This window comes from Zophobas morio, unplaced genomic scaffold, assembly GCF_036711695.1.
Source record: "Zophobas morio isolate AGI-343-1 ecotype UQ-CSIRO unplaced genomic scaffold, CSIRO_AGI_Zmor_V1 ptg000026l, whole genome shotgun sequence".
NCBI lineage: Eukaryota > Metazoa > Arthropoda > Insecta > Coleoptera > Tenebrionidae > Zophobas > Zophobas morio.
The window spans coordinates 10,774,951-10,792,935 of NW_026972131.1; the positions used below are offsets into that span (position 1 = coordinate 10,774,951).

Consider the following 17,985-nt stretch of genomic DNA (forward strand, 5'->3'; position numbering starts at 1 on the left):
ATAGAAAAATTAACAATCTAAAAAATTAATTCATTTCAGAATTGAGGTTTTCTTTAAATCCTTCAATTTTTTAATTTTTTTTTCAATTTTTTTTGATTTTGTAATATTTCGATTTCACAATTTCCCGTCTTTTGAATTTTTCGTTTTTTTAATTATCCAATTTTTCAATTGTTTCATTTTTAATTTTTCACTTGGTCGACTTTTAATTTTGTAAATTTTTAATTGTGCTAGAGTTTTTCGATTTTTCAGTTTTTTGTTTTTCACTTAGTTTTCAAGTTTTCATTTGTACAATTTTTGGATTGTCCCACTTTCTACTATTCCTATAACTTTTGAATTTTTCAGTGACTGGATTTTTAAACTTTTTAATTATTGAATTTTTCGATTTACAATTTGTCAATTGTACAGTTGGTTCATTTTCGATTTTTAATTGTCGGTTAGATTTTTTTGACTTTCCTAAATTTTTTATTTTTTGATTTCACTATTTTTCAGCTTAACTTTTTTAATGTCTTAGTTTTCATATTTCCTAGTTTTGCGATTTTTCCATTTTTTTTGTTCGAAAAGTTCATCAATTCAAAAATCTTAAAATCAAAAAAATAAAAAAATTCAGAAATTGATAAAACGAAGAAATTGTAAAATCGAGAAAGTGAAAATTCTAAAAATAGCAAATTGAACAAATGAAAAAACGGAAAATTGAAACATTGGAAACCAAAAATGGAAAAATTAAAAGTCGAAAAAATTAATTCCTTTCAGAATTTAGGTTTTCTTTAAAACCTTCAATTTTTTTTCTCAATTTTTTTGATTTTCTAATATTTCGATTTCACAATTTCCCGTCTTTTGAATTTTTCGTTTTTTTAATTATCCAATTTTTCAATGTTTTCATTTTTAATTTTTCAGTTGGTCGACTTTTACTTTTGTAAATTTTTAATTGTGTTAGAGTTTTTCGATTTTTCAAATTTTTGTTTTTCACTCAGTTTTTAAGTTTTCATTTGTACGATTTTTCAGTTTTTTGCTATTTTTTTCTATTTTTAGATTTTTGAATTTCTCAACTTAAAAAAAAATGAAAAAATTGCAAAACTAGGAAATATGAACACTAAGACATCAAAAAATTGAACTTGAAAAATAGTGAAGTAAAAAATAAAAAAAATTGGAAAAAGCAAAAAAATCTAACCGACAAATTAAAATCCAAAATCGAGCCACTGTAAAATCGTGAAATTGAAAATCGAAAATCGGAGAATAATTATGTAATATGTTTAATCAAAAATGTTGATATGTATTATTAAAGTTGAAATTTAATTTTTACTTTTCCAGATGTGAATTTTAAATTTGATTATACTGACTATGCTTATTAAACACTCAAATAATAATTGTTTACTTCAGTGCTTTGAATAGTCCTAATTATTGGAAAGTGTGAAATTACTGGCAACAGTGTTACAATTTGTGACGGATTTTCTGACCTTACTTTAAAAACAACTGAACCTAAAACGATAACTGTCATATTTCATTAGGGATTTTTGGAAATATGAAACTGATTGCCAGCCAAGTTACTAGATTTCCATGGTCTACCTTTGCCTAGAAACATCCTGAACGCTGTATATATATATGTATTACAATTTCTTTTACGTGATTAAAATCCGCATTCCCCCTCACCTCTGCGCCTCGCCTCGTCCGGCCTAAGCGCCAGCAATAAAAAATTAAAAATTAATTAACCGAAAACGACACCGGCAGGACGACTAACCAATTAAGCCTCCTTAATTCAGGATGCTGCCTCCCATAGCTTATTGTTTTGGGCCGTCGTTTTAATTCGTCGTTGCGGAAATTCAGGCGGAGGCAGTATTTAACGTCGGCCAACGTTAATGTTTAAACTTGTATCCATATCTCAAGCCAAGTTCCGGTCAAACACGTATTAACTAGCTGGTGACAGTAGGCCATTAAGGCCCGAATTGCGTTAAGTGGTTTCGCCGAGTCGCGGAATTTTGCCTTTTCATTGTTTCTGCCGACGAGTGCCACTTCAACATCCAATATCCTGCTTGCTATGATTTGCATTCCACACACAGATTGCCGTGCTTGCGTAATGCGGGGTTTATGTCAATATTAATAGCTAAGAGGCTGGAAACTGATGAAGACAAAAAGCTAAATGCGCGGTTTAACGGGCTGCTGCTGGACGCTTAGTGGAGTTTTTATTTGTTAATGAGTAAGGACCGGATTTTGGCCGCTTGAAAGTTTGATGAGGTGCCTGAAATAGTTGCTTAAAATATTAAAATTCATGTTTAGGAAAGCTTCTTTGCGCGTCACAGCAAAGCACAACTCTAAAATCGCATCGCTTAGAATCTAGTTCCACTTAAGCTAGTGAGCTTTAATCAAAAAACACAACACTAATCATAAGTTCCGTAATTTTCCCGCCTAGTTGGTCATACATCCCGAAGATAAATTTTCTGCATAACGGCCCCATAAAACTTTGTAATAGACCCCCCGCCGTCATTTAAGTACTCCGGCAGGCGCGAGAAATAATAAGCAATTCGTCTGTAACGAGAAGAGTCTCGTAAACTCGGCTTTATGTTAATATAAATAATTATTTTACTTACATGCAAGTGCCGCCGTTTTTGCAGGTAGGACTTCCGTTGTTGGTGCAAAACGAGCTGGGGCCTGAAGAACAATACGGGCCCGAATATCCGGGGAAACACTCGCAGCTGAACTTCCTGAAAGAGAGCTTTCATCACATATTTGCGCACTTAAACGAATATAGAGTAATGAACGCGATAAATCGGAGTGCGCTATAACCGACGAATCAATACTGTGGGATGTTGTTATATTAATGGCGTTACAGACGGAAATGACTATAAATTAGTCGCAACCACGCTTTTAGCAAATAAGTGGTCGAAAATAATTTAACTGCCGCATAATGCGGGGTTTATCTTTTAGATAGTTTATTATGAGGACGAAAACGTTATTAGCCTGCCTGGGGAAAATGATGTGGTTTATTAATGAGGAGAGTTTTTTGGATGATTCTGGTTTCGGTCACGCAGATCTGGCGGTTGTAAATGCGAGATTTGTGTTTAAATACGATATAAATGTGCGTTATTTGTCGGGAGAAATTTGTTTCGAAGCTGTTGTTTTTCCATTAATTTGTACATAATTTATCGCTTGTTTTGCTAAATTTGGACTCACGGTGTAAATTTAGAATCAAATGAGCTTGTAGCTTTTCATTTGGACAACATTTGCCAATTAAAGGCAAAGTTTAAACGAAGTTATCAAAAGAACGTTTGTTTATTGTGTTTCTACAGAACTTTCCGCGCTTCTGATCCAACAAATACGGTTCTCTGAAAAATTATAACATTTGATTTTGAATTTTTTATTACAAAATTCTGTGGCAAGTCCTATAAGAACTAGTGTATATTAAAAGAAATGACGGTTTTCTTTAGATGTTTTGATATCTAATATAAATAGCGGGACAAACATAGACTTGAAGGTAAATAAATTACTGGTTTTGAGAAAAATTTGGCATTTTTTTCATTATAAACATATGTTTCTCCGTTATTTGAAAATATATTGCGGAAACAAGGACAGATTCGTGATCCTGAGAAAATTTCTGAAAAGAATGATAACATTGTGAGCTCATTTCGTCAAGTTTAACTTTTGATAAAAATGGTGGAGGCGCCGGGATAAAAATTTACTTTAAAATTATTTATTACAAAAATCTGCAGGAACTCCTTTCAGAAATAGTGTATATTTAATGAAATTATGATTTTTTTTAGACGTTTTGATATCTAAATTAACTAACCGGACAAACATAGACTTGAAGGAAAATAAATGACGGGTATTGAGAAAAAATTGGCATTTTTTTCATTATAAATATATTTTTCTCGGTTATTTGAAAATATATTGCGAAAAGGACAGGTTCGTGATCCTGAGAAAATTTCTGAAAAGAATCATAATATTGTGAGCTCATTTCGTCAAGTTTAACTTTTTGTAAAAAATGGTGGAGGCGCCGGGATAAAAATTTAATTTAAATTTTTTTATCACAAAAATCTGTAGGAATTCCTTAAAAAAATAGTGCATATTTAAAGAAATGCGGCCCGAAATCTACAAGAAAATGTATTTAGTGAAATTTCGAAAATTTTGTTGAAAATTGGTCGAAAATTGGAATTTTGCATATTTTTGAATATTTCAAAGGACGATTCTGAAAAACCATTGGAGTTATCGATGAAATGAAATCGGATGTGACTTCTGCGTCCCGAGATCTACAAGAAAATGTATTTAGTAAAAATTCGAAAATTTTGTTGAAAATTGGTCGAAAGTTGGGCGTATTTTGCAAATTTTTGAATGTTTGAAAGTACGATTCTGGAAAAACCATTCGAGTTATGGAAGAAATGAAACCGGATATGACTTCTGCGGCTCGAAATCTACAAGAAAATGTATTTAGTGAAATTTCGAAAATTTTGTTGAAAATTGGCCAAAAATTGGGCGAATTTTGTATATTTTTGAATATTTTAAAGACGATTCTGAAAAAACCATTGGAGTTGTCGAAGAAATGAAAGCTGATATGACTTCTGCGGCCCGAAATCTACAAGAAAATGTATTTAGTAAAATTTCAAAAATTTTGTTGAAAATTGGTCGAAAATTGGGCGTATTTTGCATATTTGTGAATGTTTCAAAATACGATTTTGGACAAACCATTCGAGTTATCGAAGAAATGAAAGCGGATATGACTTCTGCGGCCCGAAATCTACAAGAAGATGTATTTAGTAAAATTTCGAAAATTTTGTTGAAAATTGGTCGAAAATTGGTCGAATTTCGCATATTTTTGAATGTTTCAAAGTACGATTCTGGAAAAACCATTCGAGTTATGGAAGAAATCAAAGCGGATATGACTTCTGCGGCCTGAAATCTACAAGAAGATGTATTTAGTGAAATTTCAAAAATTTTGTTGAAAATTGGGCGTATTTTGCCTATTTTTGAATGTTTGAAAGTACGATTCTGGAAAAACCATTCGAGTTATGGAAGAAATGAAAGAGCATATGAGTTCTGCGGCCCGATATCTACAAGAAAATGTATTTAGTAAAATTTCGAAAATTTTGTTGAAAATTGGGCGTATTTTGCATATTTTTGAATATTTCAAAGGACGATTTTGGAAAAACCATTGGAGTTATGGAAGAAATGAAAGCGGATATGACTTCTGCGGCCCGAAATCCACAAGAAGATGTATTTAGTAAAATTTCGAAAATTTTGTTGAAAATTGGTCGAAAATTGGGCGAATTTTGTATATTTTTGAATATTTTAAAGGACGATTCTGAAAAAACCATTGGAGTTATCGAAGAAATGAAAGCGGATATGACTTCTGCGGCCCGAAATCTACAAGAAAATGTATTTAGTAAAATTTCAAAAATTTTGTTGAAAATTGGTCGAAAATTGGGCGTATTTTGCCTATTTTTGAATGTTTCAAAATACGATTTTGGAAAAACCATTCGAGTTATGGAAGAAATGAAAGCGGATATGACTTCTGCGGCCCGAAATCTACAAGAAGATGTATTTAGTAAAATTTCGAAAATTTTGTTGAAAATTGGTCGAAAATTGGGCGAATTTTGTATATTTTTGAATATTTTAAAGGACGATTCTGAAAAAACCATTGGAGTTATCGAAGAAATGAAAGCGGATATGACTTCTGCGGCCCGAAATCTACAAGAAGATGTATTTAGTAAAATTTCGAAAATTTTGTTGAAAATTGGTCGAAAATTGGTCGAAAATTGGTCGAATTTCGCATATTTTTGAATGTTTCAAAGTACGATTCTGGAAAAACCATTCGAGTTATGGAAGAAATCAAAGCGGATATGACTTCTGCGGCCTGAAATCTACAAGAAGAAGTATTTAGTGAAATTTAAAAAATTTTGTTGAAAATTGGGCGTATTTTGCCTATTTTTGAATGTTTGAAAGTACGATTCTGGAAAAACCATTCGAGTTATGGAAGAAATGAAAGAGGATATGACTTCTGCGGCCCGATATCTACAAGAAAATGTATTTAGTAAAATTTCGAAAATTTTGTTGAAAATTGGTCGAAAATTGGGCGTATTTTGTATATTTTTGAATATTTGAAAGTACGATTCTGGAAAAACCATTCGAGTTATGGAAGAAATGAAAGCGGATATAACTTCTGCGGCTCGAAACCTACAAGAAAATGTATTTAGTATAATTTCGAAAATTTTGTTGAAAATTGGTCGAAAATTGGGCGTATTTTGCATATTTTTGAATATTTCAAAGGACGATTTTGGAAAAACCATTCGAGTAATGGAAGAAATGAAAGCGGAAATGACTTCTGCGGCCCGAAATCTACAAGAAAATGTATTTAGTGAAATTTCGAAAATTTTGATGAAAATTGGTCGAAAATTGGGCGTATTTTGCATATTTTTGAATGATTGAAAGTACGATTCTGGAAAAACCATTCGAGTTATGGAAGAACTGAAGGCAGATATGACTTCTGCGGCCCGAAATTTACAAGAAAATGTATTTAGTAAAATTTCGAAAATTTGTTGAAAATTGGTCGGAAATTGGGCGAATTTTGCATATTTTTGAATGCTTCAAAGTACGATTCTGGAAAAACCATTGGAGTTATGGAAGAAATGAAAGCGGATATGACTTCTGCGGCTCGAAATCTACAAGAAGATGTATTTAGTGAAGTTTCGAAAATTTTGTTGAAAATTTGCCGAAAATTTCTGAAAAGAATGATAACATTGTGAGGTCATTTCGTCAGTTTTAATTTTTTGTTAAAAATTGTGGAGGCGCGTGATAAAAATTTACTTTAAAATTATTTATTACAAAAATCTGTAGGAACTCCTTTCAGAAATAAAGCATATTAAAATGAATTATGGTTTTCTGTAGATGTTTTGATATCTAATATAAATAGCGGGACAAACATAGACTTGAAGGTAAATAAATGACCGGTGTTGAGAAAAATTTGGTATTTTTTTCAGTATCAACACATTTTTCTCCGTTATTTGAAAAGATATTGCGAAAAGTAGGACAGATTCGCGATCCTGAGAAAATTCCGGAAAAAAGTGATAATATTGTGAGATTATTTCGTCAAGTTTAGCTTTTTTGATAAAAATGGTGGAGGCGCCGGGATAAAAATTTAATTAAAATTTTTTTTTTATTACAAAAATCTGCAGGAACTCCTTTCAGAAATAGTGTATATTAAAATAAATTATGGTTTTCTTTTGATATTTTAATATCAAATGTAAATAGTGGGAGGACCATAAACTTGAAAGTAAATAAATGAACGGTATTGAGAAAAATTTGGTATTTTTTTCATTATATTCATTATAAACACATTTTTCTCCGTTTTTTGAAAAGATATTGCGAAAAGAAGGACAGATTCGTGATCCTGACAAAATTTCTGAAAAGAATGAAAACATTGTGAAGTCATTTCGTTAAGTTTAACTTTTTGATAAAAATGGTGGAGGCGCCGGGATAAAAATTTAATTTAAAATTTTTTATTACAAAAATCTGTGGGAACTCCTTTACGAAATAGTGTATATTAAAAGAAATTATGTTTTTTTTAGGTGTTTTGATATCAAATGTAAATAGCGGGACGAACATAGACTTAAAAGTAAATAAATGACCGATATTGAGAAAAATTTGGTATTTTTCATTATATTCATTATAAACACATTGTTCTCCGTTATTCGAAAATATATTGCAAAAATAAGGACAGATTCCTGATCCTGAGAAAATTTCTGAAAAGAATGAAAACATTGTGAGGTCATTTCGTCCAGTTTAACTATTTGTAAAAAATGGTGGAGGCGCCGGTATAAAAATTTAATTTAAAATTTTTTATTACAAAAATCTGTGGGAACTCCTTTAAGAAATATTGTATATTGAAAGAAATTGTGGTTTTCTTTAAATGTTTTGATATCAAATGTAAATAACGGGACTAACATAGACTTGACAGTAAATATGACCGGTATTGAGAAAAATTTAAATTTTTTTCATTATAAAAAAATTTTTCTTCGTTTTTTGAAAAGATATTGCGAAAATAAGGACAGATTCGTGATTCTGAGAAAATTTCTGAAAAGAATCTTAACATTGTGAACTCATTTCGTCAAGTTTAACTATTTGTAAAAAATGGTGGAGGCGCCGGTATAAAAATTTAATTTAAAATTTTTTATTACAAAAATCTGTGGGAACTCCTTTAAGAAATATTGTATATTGAAAGAAATTGTGGTTTTCTTTAAATGTTTTGATATCAAATGTAAATAACGGGACTAACATAGACTTGACAGTAAATAAATGACCGGTATTGAGAAAAATTTGGTATATTTTTCATTATATTCATTATAAACAAATTTTTCTCCATTATTTGAAAAGCTATTGCAAAAATAAGGACAGATTCGTGATCCTGAGAAAATTTCTGAAAAGAATGATAAGAATGTGAGTTCATTTCGTCCAGTTTAACTTTTTGAAAAAAATGATGGAGGCGCCGGGATGAAAATTTAATTTAAAATTTTGTATTACTAAAATCTGTGGGAACTCCTTTAAGAAATAGTGTATATTGAAAGAAATTATGGTTTTCTTTAGATGTTTTGATATCAAATGTAAATAGCGGGACGAACATAGACTTGAAAGTAAATAAATGACCGGTATTGAGAAAAATGAGGTATTTGTTTCATCATATTCTTTATAAACACATTTTTCTCTGTTATTTGAGAATATAATGCGAAAAGAAGGACAGATTCGTGATCCTGAGGAAATTTCTGAAAAGAATGATGACATTGTGAGGTCATTTCGTCCAGTTTAACTTTTTGATAAAAATGGAGGAGGCGCCGGGATAAAAATTTAATTTAAAATTTTTTATTACAAAAATCTGTGGGAACTCCTTTAAGAAATATTGTATATTGAAAGAAATTGTGGCTTGCTTTAGATGTTTTGATATCAAATGTAAATAGCGGGACGAACATAGACTTGAAAGTAAATAAATGACTGGTATTGAGAAAAATTTGGTATTTTTTTCATTAAAAACATATTTTTCTCCGTTATTTGAAAAGATATTGCGAAAGGAACCACAGAATCGTGATCCTGAAAAAATTTCAGAAAAGGATGATAACATTGTGAGCTCATTTCGTCAAGTTTAACTTTTTGATAAAAATGTTGGAGGCGCCGGGATAAAAATTTATTTTAAATATTTTTATTACAAGAATCTGTGGGAACTCCTTTCAGAAAAAGTGCATATTAAAAGAAATTATGATTTTCTTTAGATGTTTTGATACCTAATATAAATAGCGGGACAAACATAGACTTGAAGGTAAATAAATCACCGATATTGAGAAAAATTTGGTAATTTTTTCATTATAAACACATGTTTCTCCGTTATTTGAAAAGATATTGGGAAAAGAAGGACAGATTCGTGATCTTGAGAAAATTTCTGAAAAGAATCATAACATTGTGACCTCATTTCGTCAAGTTTAACTTTTGATAAAAATGGTGGAGGCGCCGGAATAAAAAATTAAAATTAAAATTGTTTATTGCAAAAATCTGTGGGAACTCCTTTCAGAAAAGGTGTATATTAAAAGAAATTATGGTTTTCTTTAGATGTTTTAATATCAAATGTAAATACTGGGACGAAGATAGACTTGAAATTAAAAAAATGACTGGTATTGAGAAATATTTGGTATTTTTTTCATTATAAACATACTTTTCGATAAAAATGGTGGATGCGCCGGGATAAAAAAATTTACAACAACAAACATAGACTTGAACGAAAATAAATGACCGGTTTTGAGAAAAATGTGGAACTTTTTTCCTCATAAACGTATTTTTCTCCGTTATTTGAATAGAAATTTTGAAAGGGAGGGCAAGTTCGTGATCACTTTTAATCTTAAAAACATAGTTTCATCCAGTTATCCCGCATCTTCCAAAACAATCACAACAAAAGCTCCACAAATTAAATTTCCTCCCAAGCTGGAATTAAAAGCGCAAATAGAAAACATAACATCGTTTTGCACACCACCGCAAGCATTTTTCGCATTTCACAAACCCCGTCATCCCCATCCACCCCGGATCGATTCATCCGTTGTTTACTATCGAAATCTCAGCGAATGCAAATTGTTCATAATCTGTTTGGAAATGAATACATTAATTTTTGATCTCGCATCTGGCGTCAGAATTTATTACGCTACATCACCACATCAGGCCGCCAGCAAGACTGCGTTGCGCAAACCTACGCACCCGAAAGCTCGCATTCAAAGCCATGGAAATTTCAAATAAAAAAATCGATATGTCAACACGAATCTCCTTTCGTCCGAAATAAATACAATAAACTAAACAGGTTTTAAACTGCCTGAAAATAGATTCGATTTCCATTCCGGCTGCTGAACCTAAAAGGAAAAGAAGTCGGTTCAATCGAAGTTACGTCTCGTTCAGTTGCGTAAATCTAGGAGCCGTTACGATAATGCATCGTCGGGAATAAGACGGGGAGTTGCTTTCTGGGACGCTGCACCGGGATGCAGGTTGGGAGTGACTTTTGAAACGAAGTTTTGCCGAGAAAAATTTCTTAATCAGGACGCTGCGTCCCACAGTGGAGAATCTTGTTAGAAACTGATGGAAATCTACGTCAACGTCTTAATGTTGTTACTTCGTCTCCATCAACACAATTAGTAATAATTTATTTAAGGGACAGTCTGCTTTTAGGTAATGTAATAAGGAAACCCTTTTCAAAGTAATTATCGGGAGGTCTAAAAATGTGATAAAATATTTTGACCGGCTTGAGTTGTAGTGTGTTAGAAAATTGAATGTTTAATTTCGCAGCTAAAAAAATTGGTTGAACATTGAGAAACCGAAAAATGGAACAATCGGAACATTCAAAAATCACAAAACTTAAATATCAAAAAATGGAGAAATCGAAAAACTGAAAACTCGGAAAAACGAGAAAGCGGGAAATCGAAAATTTCAGAAATTGAGAAAACGAAACATCGAAAATTTGAAGAATCGAATAACTGAGAAATCCGAAAATCAAAAATTTGAGAAATTGTAAAATCGGGAAATCGAAAATTCGACAAATCAAAAAAAAAACATTGAAAAATCGAAAAGGTGAAGAATCGAAAACTGAAATGTCGGGAAATTGAAAACTCAGACAGTCGAAACTCTGAAAAAGAAATTAACTGAAAAATTGACGAAAATTGAAAAATCGAGAACTCAAGAATTCCAAAAATCAAAAAAATTGAAACTCTGAAAAATCGAAAAACTGAAGAATTGGAAAATCGAGTAATCGAGGAATCGAAAATTGACGACTCAAAAAATCGAAAAATCGAAAACAAGAGAAATCGAAAATTCGAAAAATCTAGACAGCGAGAATTCGAAAAATTGAAACGTTGAAAAATCAAAAACCAAAGAATCGAAGTCGAAAAATCGGAAAGAAGAGAAATCGAAAGTTCGAAAATCGATCAGTCAAATTTTTGAAAAGTCTAAAAAATGAAAAACTGAAAAATTGAAACATTGTAGAATAGAAAACTTGTAAAATCAGAACTTTGATAAATCGAAAAGTCGAAAAATCGAAAAATCTAGAAATTCAAAAACTGAAAAATTAAAGAATTGAAAAATTGAAACGTCAAAAACTGAAGAATTTAAGAGTTGAAAAATCGAAAAATTGACGCGAAAAAGTGAAAAATCGAAACACTGAAGAATTGAAAACTTGAAAAATCAGAACATTGAAAAATCGGAAAATCGCAAAAATGAAAAATCTAAAAGTTGAAAAAGTGAAAAATCGATAAACTAAAGAATTGAACAAGTGAAGAATGGGAAACTCGAAAAATTGAAAAAAAAAGTATTTCGAAAAATCGAAAAATTCTGAAATTGAAAATTCGAAAATCGATCAGTCGAATTTTTGAAAAGTCTAAAAAGTGAAAAACTGAAAAATTGAAACATTGTAGAATAGAAAACTTCTAAAATCAGAACTTTGAGAAATCGAAAAGTCGAAAAATCGAAAAATCTAGAAATTCAAAAACTGAAAAATTAAAGAATTGAAAAATTGAAACGTCGAAAACTGAAGAATTTAAGAGTTGAAAGATCGAAAAATTGACGGGAAAAAATGAAAAATCCAAACATTGAAGAAGTGAAAACTTGAAAAATCGGAAAGTCGCAAAATCGGAAAGTCGCAAAATTGAAAAATCTAAAAGCTGAAAAACTGAAAAATCGATAAACTAAAGAATTGAAAACTTGAAGAATCGGAACTTGAAAAATCTAGAAGTTGAAAAACTAAAAAATTAAAGAACTGAAAAATCGAAAGATAAGAAAACTGAAGAATTTAAGAGTTGAAAAATTGGAAAATCAAAAAACTGAAGCATTTAAGTGTTGAAAAATCGAAAAATTGACGCGAAAACTGAAAAATCAGAACTTTGAAAAATCTAAAAATCTAAAAATTGAAAAACTGAAAAATTGATAAACTAAAGGATTGGAAAATTGAAGCATCCGAAACTCGAAAAATTGAAAAAAAGTATTTCGAAAAATCGAAAAATTCTGAAATTGAAAATTCGAAAATCGATCAGTCGAATTTTTGAAAAGTCTAAAAAGTGAAAAACTGAAAAATTGAAACATTGTAGAATAGAAAACTTCTAAAATCAGAACTTTGAGAAATCGAAAAGTCGAAAAATCGAAAAATCCAAAAATTGAAAAACTGAAAAATTAAAGAACTGAAAAATTAAAAAATCGAAAAACTGGGGAATTTAAGAATTGATAAATCGAAAAATTGACGCGGAAAACTAAAAAATCGAAAATTCAAGAATTGAAATCTTAAAAAATCAGAACATTGAAAAATCGGAAAGTCGCAATATCGAAAAATCGATAATCTAAAAATTGAAAAACTGAAGAATCGCAACTTGAAAAACCTAGAAGTTAAAAAACTAAAAAATTAAAGAACTGAAAAATCGAAAAATCAAAAAACTGAAGAATTTAAGAGTTAAAAAATTGGAAAATCAAAAAACTGAAGCATTTAAGAGTTGAAAGATCGAAAAATTGACGCGGAAAACTGAAAAATTGAAAACTTCAAAAATCGGAAAACTGAAAAATCGAAAAATTCAAAAACCAGAACACATCAACAATCAAAAAGTAGCAAAATGGTAAAATCTAAAATTTGAAAAACTGAAAAATCGAAAAATGAAGAACTGAAGAACTGAAAAACCGAAAAATTGGATCGGAAAACTGAAAAATAGAAAAATTGAAGAATCGAAAATTGAAAATCGAAACTTGAAGGATCGAAAAGTCGAAAAATCAAAAAAACTAAAAGTCGAAACATCGAAAAACTAAAAAACTGAAAAATCGGAAAATTGAATCTGAGAACTAAAATATTGAAGAATCGCAAATTGAAAATCGAAACTTGGAGAATCGAAAAGTTGAAAAATCGACAAAACGAGAAATTGAAATATCGAAAAACTGAAGAATTGAGGAATTGAAAAATCGAAAATTTGGAGAATTGAATAACTGAAAAATCGAGACATTTAAAGATTGAAAAATGAAAGGATAGAAAAACTGACAACTCAGGACATTGAAACATCGAAAAACTAAAAAACTGAAAAATCTGGAAATGAAGAATCGAATAATTGAACAATCAGAACACTGAAAAGTCGAAAAGTCAAAAAATCGAAAAATCTAAAAGTTGAAAACCTGAAAAATCGAAAAATTGAATCAGAAAATTGAAAAATAGAAACATTGAAGAATCGAAAATTGAAAATCGAAACTTGAAGCATCTAAAAGTCGAAAAATAGAAAAATCGAAAAACTGAAGAATTGAGGAATTGAAAAATCGAAAATTTGAAGATTCGAAAAACTAGAAAATCGAGAAATTGAAAAATTGAAAAATAAAAGGATACAAAAATTCACAAATCAAGACATTAAAACGTCGAAAAACTGAAAAATTGAAAAATCGGAAAATTGAAGAACCGAAAAATTGAAAAATCGGAACACTGAAAAGTGAAAAATCCAAAAGTCAAAAATCGGAAAAACTAAAAGTTGAAAAACTGAATAATCGAAAAATTAAACAATTGAAAAATTGAAAAATCCATAAACTAAAGAATCAAAAAATCTAAAAATTTAAAAAAGAGGATCTCGATAAATAGGAAAACTGAAAAAACTAAAAGATCGAAAAATTGAATCGAAAAACTGGAGAAGCGAAAAACTGAGGAATCGAACATTGAAGGATCGAAAACTGAAGAATCGAAAAGTAAAAAAATTGAAAAAACGAGAAATCGAAAAATGTAAACACAAGAATTGACGAATTGAAAAATTGAAAATCTGAACAATCGAAAAACTGGAAAATCGAGAAATTGGAAGACTGAGAAATGAAAGAATCGGAAAATTGAGAAATCAGGACATCGAAACATCGAAAAACTAAAAATTGAGATAAAAAGAAATGGAAAAGTCGATAAACTGAAGAACTGAAAAATTGAAGATTCGAAGAATATACATGAAGAGAAATCGAAGAGAAATGAGTAATTAAAAATTCGAAAAATAAAAAAAAATTATAAACTGGGGAATCAAAAATAAAAAAATTAAAACCCTGAAAAATCCAAGAGTGGAAAAATCAAAAACTCGAAAAGTTGAAAAACTTGAAAATTGGGAAATTGAAAAATTAAAATGTCCAAAATTTGAAAATTTGAAAAAAGTGAAAACAAAAAATCGAAATTGCAAAAATTAAAAAATAGAAAAATTGAAAAGTTAGTGTGTGAAAAATTGAAAATACGAAAAAACAAAAATATGTAGAAACTTTCAAATCGGAATATTTTAAAATTTCGAAATTAAAAACCCAAAAATTGAACAAAAGAAAAAGAAGAAAAAATTGATTAACTGAAGAGTTCGAAATTAAGGAAATGAAATATTGTAAAATTGAAAAATTAAAAATAAAAAAATTGAAAATTTTTAAAAATGTAAAAATAAAAAATTGTAAAATGTAAAAATTAAAATTAGAAAAATTGGAAACAAAAATTGAAAGGTTCAAGAATTAAAAAATAGAAAAATCGAAAAACTGGAAAATCAAAATTTGCGAAATAGAAATCAAAAATGGAATAATTGAGAAACTGAAAAAGAAAAATTCTTAAAAAATCGGTGACCATCATTAAAAAAAATTCTCATGGTAGAGAATTAATAATGAATTAGCAAATTTTCATTTTTTCAATTTTACGAAATTTTACGATTGTTTTAACCTCGTGCGATTATGTTTCAACTCCAATCAATCTCTGTTCCATTATTAAAAAAAAAACTTTTAGCTCAACAATTACACGTATTTTGATTCGTAAAATTACAGAACCATCTGTGATTGACATAAACCGCCGCTTAAACTGATTTCATCTGCAGCAACTAATACAAAAAGAAGCCAAACAAAAAAACGCTTGTACTTTCACGAAGCGTATTTCTTCGAATGAAAAAAAATCTCACTTTTCCATCAAACTAAAATAACTCTGGTGGAAAACTGGTGTAAACAATTCTGATTACTTTTTTTGCCTTAACACAACACAATTTCCAACGCTACTTTTTATACAATTCAATTTTCGTGTCTACAAACTGTTATCCACATATGTTCGTACGTTTCAGACTCTCGAAAAGTAAAAATTTGAAGAGTCGATCCACATTTTTCCATGAATTATTTACAAACATGACAGATGGTAATAATTCTGCTGCGTGCTCGACGCCTAATGCTTGTAAACAAATATCTCTGAAATATGCGTTTGTCTTTGAGTTTTCAAAGATTTAGCAATAAATTCGCGATTTAGAAAATTAAACGTAGTAAGTCGAGGGAAAGATTCTTTTCTTCCCGCTGCACGTTTTACAATAAACCTCCCGGTCATCGTTTTTCCCCAATTTGCGAAAACCGGCTAATAACCCCGGAATGCGCTTCCGGCACCGGATTATACGTACGTGTAATGGTCGTAGCAGATTCCGGTGAAGCCACAGTCCATGATCGTACACGAGTCGGTCCTGACCGGCCCTCTGGCCACCTCGTACGTAATATTGAACCCATAAACATCCAGGAATCGATCCAGGACCCTCAAGTGCGCGCTGTCGATGCTATCTAGCTTCAAAGTGATCACTAAAAAATTCTGGAACGACTGCACCCATCGCACTTGAACCACATTAGTCTCGTTCACAGTATGAATTACTCGCCCGTCGAGCTGATAAGTCTTGTCGTAAACTTGATACTCCGTGAAGGACAGCCCTTCATGGACGTAGAGCTGCGTCAAGTAAACGACGATCGAGGTGTTGGGCGACGCCAAATTTTGCGCGTCGATAACCCATTCGCAGTGGATGGGAACGGGAAGTTCCGCGGGAAAACCCGGAGTCTGCAGGATGCCTCTGGCGGCGGTTAAAACGCCCCCGCAGCGCGGACGGCCGCCCGCCGCCGCCGCCATGACGAGCAGGAGCAGGAAGGTGCGCATCTTCGAAGGCTACAGGTGCATTGTGAGCTGGAAAAAAGAACGCTTTGAAATGGGTTTACTTCGAAATATGTATAAAAGTTAATGTTTTGGAGTAGTATTTATTCATAGGGGTTTTATGCAGAATTGAAAGTTAGATGAGTCTGGAAATGAATTTATTTTTTTGCGAAATAAATGAAAGAATTTATATTTTACCGGTGATACAGATTTGATGTACAATATTATTCTAGAGAATAAAAATTATCATAACCATTTTATTCTAAGAAAATAACACAAATCATCTCCGAAAATTTTTAATAACCAGCACCGTTTTTTGGATTTTGGGGGACTCTTCAGATTTCACGTTTTACGATTTTTCAGTTTTTAATTTTTTTTGAATTTTCAATTATTCAGTTTTTAGATTATTAGTATTTCGATCGCAATTTTTCAGTTTCGAAATTTTTGAATTTTCCATTTATTAATTCTTGGATTTTGTAGTTATTCAGTATTTGAATTTTTCGATTATACACTTTTAGTTTTATGATTTTACCATGTTTTTTTTGATTTTTCAAATTTGCGAATGTACAGCTTCTAATTCGGTTTTGAAATTTGTGAATTTTTCGGTTTTTATTTTCCTAATTTTTGAATTTTTAGTGTTTCGATCGAAGTTTTCTATTTTACAATTTTTCGGTTTGTGAATTTTTAATTTTTCGATTTTTCAGGATTTTTATTGAAATTTTTGGTTTTTTCAATTTTCCAATTTTTTAATTTTTGAGTTGTCGGATTTTTCAATTTTTCCATTTTCGATTTCTAGATACATATTTTAATTTTTCTTTTTTTGAATTTTGAAATTTTTTAGTTTTCCAATTCGGTGTTTTAAATTTCGATTTTTTATTTTTCGTTTTTCAAGTTTTAGCTATTGCAATTATTAACGATTCGATTTTGAAATGTTTAAACAATTTTTCAATTTTATAATTATTCGATTTGTCGATTTGGGGATTTTTAATTTTTCATTTTTTTGATCAATTTTCCTGTTTCTCAATTTGTAAATTTTATATTTTTCAGTTATTCAATATTTCAGTTTTGTAGTGTCATTTTTGGATTTTTCAATTTTTCGATTTTCAAAATTCTAGATGTTTTAAAGTTTTTCCTTTTTTCAATTTTTTTTAGACTTCTCGGTTTTTTAATTCTGCGATTTTTTATTTTTTCTCATTCTCAACTTTCGATTTTCAATTTTTACATTTTACAATTTTTCGACTTTGCAGTTTTACGATGCTTTAATTTTTCGTTTTTTCAAGTTTTTTTTTTGTGATAAACATTTTAGTTTTTCTTATTCAGGTTTTTAGATTTTTCATTTCCACAATTTTCAATTACTTGATTTTTTAATTTTTAAATTCTACTATTTTTCAATTTTTTCATTTTGGGTTTCTAGATACATATTTTAATTTTTTATTTTTCAATTTTTAAATCTTTCAGTTTTCCAATCCAGCAATTTTTTCCCCAAAATCGATTTTGAATTTTTACATTTTACAATTTCTCCATTTGTCAGATTCGATTTTACAATTTTTAGATTTTTTATTTTTCGTTTTTCAATTTTTAGATAT

General features: G+C 30.1%; 1 protein-coding gene across 3 annotated transcripts in view; it reads right to left on the bottom strand.

Annotated features, from left to right (window-relative positions):
- LOC135135989 (uncharacterized protein) overlaps positions 1–17,985 on the bottom strand; it is a 232,137-nt gene that overhangs the window by 70,811 nt on the left and 143,341 nt on the right. For all 3 annotated transcript variants that reach the window (XM_064065092.1, XM_064065093.1, XM_064065091.1), the window contains exons 2-3: positions 15,888–16,432; positions 2,583–2,696 (exon numbers count right to left, since the gene is read on the bottom strand). In XM_064065092.1, coding sequence (XP_063921162.1) covers positions 2,583–2,696; positions 15,888–16,405 — 632 coding nt within the window. In that variant the 5' untranslated portion in view covers positions 16,406–16,432. The remainder of the gene's footprint in view (positions 1–2,582; positions 2,697–15,887; positions 16,433–17,985) is intronic.